This window comes from Tachypleus tridentatus, chromosome 2 (assembly GCF_004210375.1).
Source record: "Tachypleus tridentatus isolate NWPU-2018 chromosome 2, ASM421037v1, whole genome shotgun sequence".
Taxonomy (NCBI): Eukaryota; Metazoa; Arthropoda; class Merostomata; order Xiphosura; family Limulidae; genus Tachypleus; species Tachypleus tridentatus.
In genome coordinates, this window is record NC_134826.1 from 59,646,763 (window position 1) to 59,660,627 (window position 13,865).

At 38.2% G+C, this 13,865-nt stretch overlaps 1 protein-coding gene across 3 annotated transcripts in view; it reads left to right on the top strand.

Annotated features, from left to right (window-relative positions):
* Positions 1-13,865, top strand: part of LOC143243923 (protein O-mannosyl-transferase Tmtc3-like) — a 217,728-nt gene that overhangs the window by 169,833 nt on the left and 34,030 nt on the right. For all 3 annotated transcript variants that reach the window (XM_076487720.1, XM_076487721.1, XM_076487719.1), the window contains exon 9: positions 12,837-12,985. In XM_076487720.1, coding sequence (XP_076343835.1) covers positions 12,837-12,985 — 149 coding nt within the window. The remainder of the gene's footprint in view (positions 1-12,836; positions 12,986-13,865) is intronic.

The window sequence follows — 13,865 nt, forward strand, 5'->3', positions numbered from 1 at the left end:
CTGTCTTTGTCACTCAACACACCCTTGGAGGCTGTAGCCATCCGTGTTTCCTTGGGTCATACCATCACTGTTTGTTCTCTGTACCTGTCCCTGGAAAGACATATGATCAATCAGATCTGGATGCTCTCGTTGAACAATTGCCATCTCCGTTTCTAATCCTAGGGATTTTAATGGACATCATCCCTCTGGGAAGTGCTATTATTGATGGGAGGGGCCGATCTGTAGAGCGGATGCTCTCTGATCACAATCTTTCTCTTTTCAATACTGGTTCTTCCACTTACTTTCATGCACCTAGTCAGTCCTTTACCGCTATTGATCTCTCAGTTTGCTCCCTTCATTATTCTCCCATTTTTCATGGAGGGTTGACAGTAATCCACTAGGCAGTGATCATTTTCCAATCCTTATAAGAGAGACTGGCCGTGGTCGATGCCACCCTACCCGCGTGCCCCGGTGGAAGCTGGATCAGGCAGACTGGTCCACTTTCACTGCTCTCGCAGAACTTGATCCTGCCATCGTAAATCAGCCATCAATAGACGACTGTGTAGCAGCGGTAACTGACTGTATTACACATGCAGCTGCTCAGTGTATTCCTAAAACCTCGACACGTTTTCCACGATATCCTCGTCCGTGGTGGAATCCTGCTTGCCACTTAGCACGGAAGGCTCAAAAGCGGGCCTGGGATACTTTTCGTAGATATCCCACACTTTCAAACCGGGTTGCTTTCCAACGGGCCCGTGCACATGCTAGGTGGGTAAGACGTCACAGCCAGAAGGAATCTTGGATTAAGTTCACAACCAGTATATCTTCTACCACCAGTTCCAAGATCATATGGGACAGGATTCGAAAGGTTAATGGACACTACAATTCTATCCCCCTCTCGATCTTACTCTCTGATGGTCAGGAGGTGACTGATGTTCGGAACATCGCTAACACTCTAGGTGAAAGCTTTTGCCGGGTATCTAGCACTTCTGCTTGTTCCTCCACCTTCCTGGCCATCAAGACTCGGGCGGAGCGATCACCTCTTTCCTTTCGAACTGACTGTTTCTTTGACTATAATCGTCCCTTTACCCTGGTGGAACTAAAAATGGCCCTTCATCGGTCTGCCAGTACGTCTGTTGGACCTGATGATATTCATTATGACATGCTGCACCATCTATCTCCTGCTTCTCTTGATGTCCTTCTGATTGTTTTCAACCGGATCTGGCAGGAGAATGTTTTTCCTGATGCTTGGCGCCAGGCTATTATTTTACCTTTCTCTAAGCCAGGGAAAGATCCCAAGATTCCTTCAAACTACCGTCCAATTGCTTTGACGAGCTGTCTCTGTAAGACATTAGAAAGGATGGTTAATGCTCGTCTTGTTTGGTTCCTTGAATCAAACAACCTCCTCTCGCCCACCCAGTGTGGGTTCCGTCGACAGCACTCCACCACAGACCACCTAATTCGTCTTGAAACATCTATCAGAGAAGCCTTTCTCAACCGCCAACATCTTGTATCAATATTCTTTGACATAGAGAAGGCTTACGACACAACATGGAGGTATGGCGTTTTGCGAGACCTCCATACATATCGGTTACGTGGCCATCTACCCATGTTTATTAAAAATTTTTTAATGGACAGGAGATTCCAAGTTCGTGTGGGTTCGACACTTTCCCGTTCTTATGTACAGGAACTTGGAGTCCCTCAAGGCTGTGTATTGAGTGTTACACTCTTCAGTATAAAGATAAATGCCATCACTGAACAACTCCCTCTCACTGTTGCGAATGGGCTGTATGTCGATGACTTTCACATCTCATGTCAGTCGTCAAACATGAGATATATTGAGCGGCAACTACAAACCGCCCTCAATTGTGTACGGAAGTGGACTATGGCGAACGGCTTTAATTTCTCTCTCCAAAACTGTATGCATGCACTTTTGCCGTCGACGGGGTATTCACCCTGATCCTGAACTTCATATCGGTGGAGTTTTGCTGCCAGTTGTCCCGGAGACCAAGTTCTTGGGGCTTATCTTTGATCGTAAACTGACCTTTATACCACACTTAAAGCAGCTTCGGGTCAAATGCACAAGAGCACTGAACATCCTCCGTGTTCTCTCTTCTACCAGTTGGGGGCAGATCGCTGTTCAATGTTAAAGGTATATCGTGCTCTTATTAGATCGAAACTCGATTATGGATCAATGGTCTATGGCTCTGCCAGACCCTCGGCCTTAAAGATGCTGGACCCCGTTCATCACCAAGGTCTTCGACTCTGCACTGGGGCTTTCCGTATCTCCCCAGTTCAAAGTATATACATTGAATCTCATGAACCTTCTCTACACCTTCGCCGTTTGCAACTATCTTTACAATATACTTCGAAACTTCATTCCTTACCAAAGCATCCCACCTGGAAATGTGTTTTCCTTCCTCGGTGGGCAGTACTTTTTCAGAACAGACGATCTGTCATTGCTCCGTTTGGCCTTCGCATCCGGAAGCAATTGGATTAATTGGGTCTGTCCTTGATAACATTGCATGTTCCACAGGTCGGCCCATCCCACCATGGCTTATTACAGCCCCAAATGTGACCTTTCTTTCAGTCACCTAAAAGGCAGATACTCCAGATTGGAAGGATCACAGTAAAGGGCTTCAACTTTACTCTCTCTAAAACTGTTTGCATGCACTTTTGCCACCAACGGGATATTCACTTTGATCCTGAACTTCGTATTGGTGAAGTTGTGCTGCCTGTGGTCCTTGAGACAAAGTTGTTGGGGCTTATCTTTGGCCGTAAGCTGCCCTTTATACCACACATCAAGCAGCTACAGGTCAAATGTACAAGAACACTTAACATTCTCCGTGCCCTCTCTTCCAAGGTGCAATTGAATGAATTGGATCTGTCCTTGGATAACATTGCTGTATCCACTGGTCAGCCCATCCCACCATGGCTTATTACAGTCACCAAATGTGACCTATCTTTAAGTCATCTGAGAAAAGCAGACACTCCCGATTGGAAATACTCTCTGTTATTTGCTGAACATCTTTCGAATCATCCTTCCATTTCTATTTATACAGATGGTTCGAAAGATTTTCAGCAAATAAAGACAGTATTTCCAATCGGAAGTGTCTGCTTTTCTCAGATGACTTAAAGATAGGTCACATTTGTGGAATGTGATGAGCTACAGTGTGATGGGTGGGCTCTTCCATGGTTTGTTGTTGTTCGGTGGTTGTGCGCAGAATCCCCTCTACAGCTTCTGTGTTCACTGCCGAACTGTTCGCCATTTTTATTTTCCTGGATTACATAAAAGCTAAGCAGTAGTCAAATTGCACTATTTTTCTACTGGCCCCGGAATCGCTTCACGTTAGTTCACATCCAATTCTTGCAGATATTCAAAACCGACTGACCCATTTCTCTTTAACATCTACTTCTATCCAGTTTTTCTGGATACCGAGACACGTTGGTATTCGCGAGAATGAACTCGCCGACACTGCTCTGGCATTATCATTGCTGTACCTGTTCCGTACATGATCTATGGTCCTGTATTCAAGGCTAGGCTCCATGCCAGTTGGCAGTCGACTTGGAGTGAGCAACGTGAAAACAAGCTTTTCCAAATAAACCTCTATTGGACTTTGGCCGTCTTGGTTCCGTGAGAATGGGAAAGAGGAAGTTGTTCTAACTAGGCTACGCATTGGTCACAGTTTTTTAACACATCGTTTTGTTTTGTTTGGGACTGATGCACCAATGTGTTGTTTATGTAACACTCAGGCCACAATAATCAACTTTTACTGTCTTGCCATCGTTATGACTCTCAACGACCCCACCATTTTAAACATGTTCTGTCCCAAGGTTTATCCATGACATTAGACTGTGTTATTGGCGATGGTGACACTGTCCACCTTAGAAATGTTTTTAGTTTTTTAAAGGCCATTAATATTTTTACTGCTATTTAAGTTTTTTAATTTATACATTAGACCTTTTTAATGTGATTCACTTTTAAGAATCAAAGTACATCTAGTTCGATTTGAAATTAGAAAATAGTCGTAACGTCAAATAACTCGGAACCAGGAGTGACAAGACTTACTTCAGGTGACTAACGGTGGTTTTTGTACTTACCTGTTAGTCTTCCTGGCGAGTTATGATAATTACAATTATGCTACAGAAAGTTCTTTACAACCTGTATTACTGTAGTTTTTATCTTACTGTTGTAAACTAGATGTAAATATTGGTTTTATGCTATTTATGTTTTTTAAACTTTGTTTTGTTTTACCTTAATTCCCTTTTATGAATTTTACTAATTTTACTTTAATTTTAACTTTTTACCGGATCTTTGGTGCAGATAGCCTAGTTGCTTTGTGCCATAAAACACCAAACCAACTAACTTGTCTACATGTAGTTTGTTATCAGAAAAAAACAACTATATCTAATTATATAGCTTGTTAGCATCAAAAACGATTAGCGTTGATCGGTGTGTAGTTTGTTAGCATAAGAAATGACTATCTCTTATCTGTATGTAGTTTGTAGGCAAAAAAAAAAAAAGTATATATAAAGTTTTTTAGCATAAGAAGCGATTAGCGTTGGTCAATATGTGTAGTTTGTTAGCAGAAAAATTAGCCTGATCTATACATTGCTAATCAACATAAGAAATGACTAGCGTTGGTCGATATCTAATTTATTAACAGAAAAAAACAACTATCCCCGGCTTATATATTTCTTATCAGCGTAATATAGTTCTATCATATATGTAGTTTTTAAAGTAGGACAAATTAATTTATGTTTTGAAACTTATAACAGTGATTATTCATCACGTTGAAGACGCATCTTCAGGCTTTAATACGGAGAAGAACGAATGTGTGTTTAATACGTTGCTTTGAATATTTAAATCTGCATGTCCACTTGTTATTTCATTACAGTTAAGCTCTTGCAGAAAATACAATAAAAAATAGAAACTTGCAGTGATTTATTTTGTCAATGGCTTTCATATGTTAAAAAAGACGTCATAAGAAACGTTTGGACTCGGACTATCCACACAAAGAATATCAAAAAATAAAAATTGCTTCTTTTCTTTCCATTTCATATTGTTTATTATTCAGTGTCTTATCACACGGTTTTTATTTTAAAAGTTCGTTTATTTTGTGTGAGTAGATCTTTCGCTTTTGTTTCCAGCAACTTTCAAGACTTAGAACTGTTACTGCAAAGACACGTTTCACCTTTTGTTTTGTTTATTTTTCTTTGTTTCCGTCATATTAACTGCAAGTATCAAAGTCTGCATTAATTAAAATAGCTTAAGAATTATAGTGTGTGGAGAATAAGGGAGGACCAAATTAACATGTGGATATTGTTTTATATGTACATATAACTTAAATGAACTGCATAAAAAATCAACTTTTATTTTAATGAAAGCAAAAGACTGTGGACCTATTAGACTTTTTTAGAATATAGGGGTAGCGCTTGATCCCCACCACCAAGTTGGAATAATGTTTAATGCAACCACTAAATGTAACAGAAACGCTGTGATAATATTACAAGCACATAATAACGAACGCAATTCCAAAGTCTACGCTTTTCTTTAATATTCGAGTGTTAATCAGAATTGAAGACGTACATGTAGGCTTAGTCGAACAGTTGAACCAATATAATCTTTCACTGACACTATAATGTTATTAAACATATTTAACCTAATATTATTAGACAGAGGTTTTGAATATGGCAAATATCTTTATTTTGGTTAACCAAAATAACCTGAAATTTATTATTTCTGTCTAAATGACGTTAAAATCTGACACTTAACTATTTCATGACTCCTAAATTCTTCACTGAACTGTTCGGCAATTACAAATGTGGAATCCAAGATGGCGCACATAGTTTTTTCACAAAAACCAAGTTTATGACATTGAATTCGTACAGTATTATGTATCTAACTTCCTAAGTTCGTGATAAATCGAGCGTTAAATAGCTTTCAGTGTTTGAAGTGTATCACAATAATAATAAAAAATTAAATCTCAAAAGATTGACAACGTTATATTTTTAATAATTATTTACCGACCTAAGGTATTTTCTATAACACACCCAAAAAGCTATTGGTCTTTAATAAAGCTTAGTAATAAAACAGTCGTTTGAAAGTGAAAATAAGACCCATCTAAAGGTAGAAACTTGTTCGGACAACTTTTATTTATACGTTTATTTCCTTTATGCAGGGGCGTAGATTTTTTACACCCAATGGAGGGGATGATTTTTGCAACCACTTATGTGGACTGTTCAATTTTCAAATTGGTAATCTCTGATTACGTGAACCTGAAAGCTGTAAACACGCAGTCACAGAGTAATCTTGTTGCCACGATAGTTCAAGGTTTCCATGTAGATTTGTATTAGTGAGGTGTTGTGAACAGTTTTCAAAATGTTATAGAATAAAGACAAATGTGTCACAAATTAACTGCCACATGAATTTATTCCTGCACACTGCACAGTATAAAAGATGACCATCATACTTGACAAGGTTACTAATAACTTTCATTGCATGAATTACGTTTTCAAATATTAATAAAATTAGTAACTACCATTGATAAGTTTATATCTACTGAAAAACAGTTCATGTTATTTGATAAAAATAATTAAAATGTCTTTGCGAACTCTTGAAAATTACACATCAATACAATGTAGAACATAATTATTCATACTTTTCATTGAAGTAAGATTCATTTAATCCTCTAGTCTACATGTCCCCAAACGTAGACCTCCTTTGTGATGACCTGTTTATGAATTCTTTCATAAGCTCTTCTGTATTTATCTTGTCGAACTCATCTTTGTGAGTGTGACAAACTGCCACATGGTTGAGGCGGCACTGAGACATAGTTGACCTTAACGACGTCTTCAACCGTCTTAATGCAGAAAAGCTGCGTTCATATTCGTAGATGGATACTGGACATACAAGCAAAATTTTCATGAGAAGAAACACTTCACTAAATATCTGCTGGCTTGTTTCGTGCATTTTACAGTAAGCATCCTTCGCATTTTTCAGAGATACTGCTTTTGTTGATCATGGGCAACTGAAACTCGAGCCGTTGTGCAGAGATTTCTGGATAGAAATTTATAACCGAGTTGTCAATTTTACCAGATGTGATCATGTTCTCAAGTGCCAAATATTGCCTCAAGTCATTGTTGGCTACATTGAATCTAGTGGTCAGATGTTCTATGACTGTGTCCACAAATTCAAAATATTGGCTTCTGTAGCTGTTGCAGAATGGTGTGCTGAGCCATCACCTGTGATCCTTCTGGGGGCTCTGCGAATACGTGATAGTTTAATAGGCACCAGATCTAGGGAAGTTACCTTTCTCTCAGCTTCATCAAATATCTTGTTGTAATTTTCCTCTGTTCGCAATTCCCGCAATTGCTCAACTGTCATTGTAGATGCTTCAATCATGCCAGATACTATCGCTGTTTTTGCTTGGAATGCACGGTTTAGTTCCTCTAATGCAGCTAATGGATGCTGAGCCATAAACAATCCTAAAACTGTCTTTCCTTTGTCAAATCTGTCCAGCAGACCTCGTGCTTTCACTGCTACATCTGATTTTTCATTTGCTAATTCAGACAGAGAATCAACAATGTCACTGTAGTGATCATTAGGACATGTAATTGCAGATAAGCGGCACAACCAGCGTGTTGGACACAGTGGGCGGATGTATTTAACTGGACCATTGTGGCTGTCTGACGATACAGTATTTTCAAAGATTGTCTTGTATTTGTCTGACCTCTGAAGCAAGACACCAAGTTCATGTACCCACTGGATAGAATCTCGAACACATTCACAAGCTTCAACTACATGTTGCATTATTAAATTAGCCTTGTGTGCTCTGCAGTGAAAAAACAAAGCTGACGGTTGCTTCTCTTTTATTTTTGCCTGACATCCACTGTACGTGCCACTCATGTTAGCGGCTCCATCATAAGTTTGTTATCTTAATACTGACAGTGGTAAACTGAGTCTAGTAAGTACATCAAGTATAGTCGAGGATATTCTTTCACCAGTTGTATTGGAAACACTGCACAAACCAAGAAATGTCTCATGGACGTCAAGGTTCTCATCTATGTATCATACACATATTGCTTCCTGTTCGACACCTGTAACATCTTGAGTGCCATCAACCATTAATGCAAATATTTTACTTTGCTGCAATTCGTGTGCTATGTTACTCAGTATTTGATGGCTGAACATCTCCATTATTTCATTCTGAGCCTGGGGTAATGTGAATGTGGTTTTCTTTGGCCGTCAACTCAGGATCTTCCTCTTCCAGGAGCTTTATTAGTTGCAGGAAATTCCCTTCCGTATCAGTATGTCCACGTAGTGCTAAACCTTGACGCAATAAGAAATGTAGCTGGACAGTCACTGGAGTTACATCAAGTGAACTTTCTGGAGATATAGCGAATCTGTGTTGACAGAAGGATTGGTGTTCGTTGAATTTCCGTTTTGCCTTTTTCATCGGTGGATATGAAGGTATACTTCACTGGCTTCTCCAATTTCCCTGTAAAAAGGCCTCTATTTTCTGCCTTGGCACAATGAAAGCATATCACTTTTTGAGTCTGATTGTCGAAATGCAGCCATGAGAACTCATCAAACCACTTGCCCTGGAAGTTGATATTTTGAGATTTTGCTTTTTGTCGTGGTATTACTTGTGCGTCTGGATGATGTGGCTTTCCACACTGTATCTGTGGATTGTCAGATTTTTCTTTACTGCACAAACTTGTTCCACAACTATCTGGTGATTCATGATGTGCAATAGTTGCACAAGCATTTTCAGACTCGTCCTCTGATGAACATGGTATTTCCTCTGTATGGCAAGTTTCTATTGAGGTTGTTGGATTATCTGCATCTGCACTGTCACTTGTAGTACTAGTAACTGGCTGGCAGAACTGTCTAATATCGGTAAGTTTCAGACGCTTGCTTGTCATAATTGGAATCTGTTTCCCAGATGACTTAACAGGCTGAAATACAGTCTTTAGTGAAAAACTCTAACGTACAACTAACGAAGATAGAACAGAATGGAAGTAGGACTGAACTGTACAATGTATTTAAGTCGAACGCGCGAACCTCACAATGACTACCCAGCCGACTGACCGCCTGGACATCGCTGGGACACTAATGTGTGCTAGTTACAACACAAGTAATAGCAAATTTCTCGAAAAATACTTAAACAATCACAAATATATTATATTCCTGTTAAAGCTCATCAAAAGGCAAACACGTTGTGATATAATGTTTGTAAGCACGTCTATTAAATAAAAACATCTAAACAAAAACTAGCAATACAATTAGAGTAGAGGCTTCAGGTTGTTGAAATCGCCCCTTTTGTGTTCTAATTTTACAAGAAAATAGAATATTTTTACTATCTATGATAAGAGAATATATTGTTCTTTTACCATAAAGCACCAGCACTTTATTAGAGGGCGGTGATAATCTGAAATTTCATGGATTAATGAGAGCCACAAACACAGGTCTAATGAGCCCTATTGTAAAATCAAGGCTCAGACTAAAGGGAGTGGAGGGGGTGACGTAGGGCGCGTATGGATCCGAGCGACCCGAATCTGTCGTTAACTGTACACTAAACGTACACTGTAGTCAGCGACTTCGGCAGCTAAGGAGAGTAAGGCGTTCGACAATAAAACCGGCTAGACATGCATAAGAACAAATGGCGTAGGAAAACCGCAGAATATTCACATAAGATTGATGCAGCTACAAGCTATAAATGGCCTGCCAGATCTAGATCACAGGAGTTTACGCTTGGGAGTAATATTTTCGAATTTCATGCTCTGTTCAATCTGTTGTGATGAAAATTTTACTTAATCTTACTCTTCGTACAAGACGTAGGTCGATACTGTGATAGTGCTTGCAAGCCTTGCATGTATACTTAGGCCTACTGACTGATACTTACGAACTATCGCTTAGATCGAAAAGCTTAGAAGCACGCCTATATTAAAGATGTACAGGGTGGCCCGTAAGTCCCTAGCCATCCATATATCTTATGTATCCAGTGTATCTGTGTGCTGTCCCTCATTCTCGCTGCATAATATTATGCAACGTTATGTTCTGTGAGACATTTTCCTCAACATAGCAGGGGTTATTGTTCCAAATGCCGCGGTAACAACTGCCTTCAACTCATCATTAGTATTATAAGGTTGTTTATGATAACATATGGATGGGTAGGGACTTACGGGCCACCCTGTACATTTCAGCTACTGTAAAAGCCTACATCTAGGTCTAATTATGTAATTTAATTGGTAAGAACACGAGAATCACAAGAACAAACACACAATTTGTAGGCCTGTGACGCAATAAAACAATTAAACAGACCAAACTGTAGGGGGGGATGATTGTATGCACCATGCCCCCACCTGAAATGAAGGGGTCTATCCCCCATCACCCAGGATCTACGTCCCTGGCTTTATGCTTACAAATCAGGCAGTTGTTGCTTAATAATTTAATTATGTATTTATATGATTACTTAGGGGGAAGTAATGGTGGATTATAATCTTTCTTAGACGTAATATATAAACTATATGCATGTGTGTTTGTTTTTTTTCTAGCAGCCATGTTTAAATGTACTTTACTCATGTGTATAATTAACTGACTTAAAATTAATTATTGCAAGTTTTAATAATCTTTTTTTTAACTGTGCAGTTTCTTTAGAAAACGAATGCTTTAAGTTATTGTTAAAATATACGATTCTAATGGATTTACTATTTTGTATTTATTTTAGTTAAATATATATTTAAAAATTTATGTAATTTGTATTGTTAAATGTATATTGCGGAAGTCCCGTCTGTTTTCTAAATTTGTAGATTCTCGAGTGTAAGAATCAACATTATATATTTTATATAAACACTAGAGTATCTTCGAATATTGTGCCAACTGAACTTTCGAGAACCTCACCTTAAAATCGACGTACCAAAAGACAGTATATTATTGTTGTTGGTTTGCTACGGTAACTATACTATAAACATCGGAAGCTGTAACGGTTATTAATGTTTATTAGTCGGATAACTACAGATACTTGACCAGAAACGTTTATAGATTTCGAACATTACGAACTGCTTTTAACTTCAGTGAATTAACGTCGGATGTTAGTATTTTTACGAGGACATTAAATATTTTTGTTGGAAAAACTCGCGTATGAATAAGCTAGCTAGCTTCGTACCAAGTGATGTGTACCTGTGTATCAACATGAAATTAATTTGCTCATCGTGATCCATCGATAAAATATTCAGTTCGAGAGTAGACAGAAGACTTAGTGTTGTTTATAAAACGTTTATATATAAATTATTATTTGTAATAACCGTTATTATAATTGTATTGTTGGTTGGTTGTTAAAACATATTTGTGTTAAGAAAGTAAACTTTGTGTGTCAACCTTGTTGACAAATATCATAAATTTGATACATATCGATATTCAATTCACTTCTAGATTAATATTTCTATTTTAAGTCGTGATACGTAACGTAATAAATCGGAGACTCGTCTGAGGTAAATTATAATACGTAGCACGCTCAATACTTGTAATCTCACCAACCTGTTCGTGTTTATAGAGTTTGGGATTTATATATCCAAAAGAACTAAGTAATACTTAGATCGAATCGTTAAAAATGTTAATTATTATAAAAAATATATTATATATTTGAATGTAATTTTTCTTGAATATACGCATGTGAATATATGTTCTTTTTAAGTAGTATTAAGAAATTTGTCTGTTGTTTAATACGCAAATGGCTATCAATGCTGTGCCCATCACGGGTATCGAAACCCGTTTTTGAGCGTTATTACTCTTGACGGGAAGGGGGCGTTTCAAGAAGCACGTTTCTCGTCGTTGAAATTAATACAGTAACTTGTACCACCTTTAGATAACTTAATATTATGTTATTCATTTTTATTACCATTTGTGAAGGGGAAGTTCTAATAAGTTCAAGGTAGTGTAAGTATCTCGAGTTGATTTGTATGGATATGTTCTACCTATGTAGACAGAAACATTGCAAAATTTGGCCGCAAATAGCCTATGCCCTATTCTTTTGTAGACTGTATATTTGAACATACTGCCCGGCATGGCCAAGCGCGTTAAGGCGTGCGACTCGTAATCTGAGGGTCGCGCGTTCGCATCCGCGTCGCGCCAAACATGCTCGCCCTCCCAGCCGTGGGGGCGTTATAATGTGACGGTCAATCCCACTATTCGTTGGTAAAAGAGTAGCTCAAGAGTTGGCGGTGGGTTATGATGAATAGCTGCCTTCCCTCTAGTCTTACACTGCTAAATTAGGGACGGCTAGCACAGATAGCCCTCGAATAGCTTTGTGCGAAATTCCAAAACAAACAAACAAACACAGTGCCTCTACACTTGAGCACTATATGTAAATTGTGAAGTCACCAACATATTTTTACAAGTTTTTTCTAATAGGCAGTTGCTACCCATTTCACAAGCAATTCAATATGAATATTTTGTTTAAACTATCTATCAAAAAATAACCATGATTTGTTTAACTTAATTTTACTAAATCAAAACAAACCGTGAGTCAGTTCATAAATTTGGAAAAGGTTCGCCAGTCGTTATTAGAAGAAACGGTTATAATCACATGGAATATTGTATTTTCTGAAAGTCAACAAAGTTAGTTACTAAATAAATGCTTCAAGAGGTATGATAATAATACAGAATTTCTTTGACGCCATCTGTTGTCTCTAAATAATATCAGTGGAAGCTCGTAAACTTTATCAAGATGTGTTATCCCTATTTTTTGTGTGCAATTTCTAAACCAGTCCCCAAGACCAGTGTAAGCAGCAACCGTTTTGTTTTTAAACCTTGTTACTTATACTAACCAACTGTGTTATTTTTCTAATTCCAGAGTCTTTCCTTCGTGGTCTTCCCTTTTTTACCGGCGTCGAACTTATTTTTCCCCGTGGGATTTGTTGTTGCAGAACGAGTTCTGTACACCCCAAGCATGGGATTCTGTATGCTCGTAGCATATGGTTGGTATCTTCTACTGGAAAAAACGTGAGTACATCACGGACACTTAAATATGGTTGGTATCTTCTACTGAAAAAAAAAAACGTAAGTACGTTACGGACACTTAGGTATGGTTGGTTTCTTCTACTGGAAAAAAACGCAAGTACCTACGGACACTTACATATGGTTGGTATCTTCTACTGGAAAAAAACGTAAGTACGTTACGGACACTTACATATGATTGGTTTCTTCTACTGGAAAAAACGTAAGTACATTACGCACACTTACGTATGGTTGGTATCTTCTACTGGAAAAAACGTAAGTACATTACGCACACTTACGTATGGTTGGTATCTTCTACTGGAAAAAAACGTAAGTACATTACAGACACTTACATATGGTTGCTATCTTCTACTGGAAAAAACGTAAGTACATTACGGACACTTACGTATGATTGGTTTCTTCTACTGGAAACAAACGTAAGTACATTACGGACACTTACGTATGATTGGTTTCTTCTACTGGAAAAAACGTAAGTACGTTACGGACACTTACGTATGATTGGTTTCTTCTACTGGAAAAAACGTAAGTACATTACGGACACTTACATATGATTGGTTTCTTCTACTGGAAAAAACGTAAGTACATTACGCACACTTACATATGGTTGCTATCTTCTACTGCAAAAAACGTAAGTACATTACGGACACTTACATGTGATTGGGATCTTCTACTAGAAAAAACTAAATACATTAAGGACAATTTCGTATGGTTGGTATCTCCTGCTGGGGTAAACTTAAGCACATTTTGGACAGTGACATATGGTTGGTATCTTCTACTTGAGAAAAAGTAAGTGCATTACGGACATTGGCACGTGGTTGGTATCATCTACTGAAGAAGACGTAAGTACGCTACGGACACTAGCTGA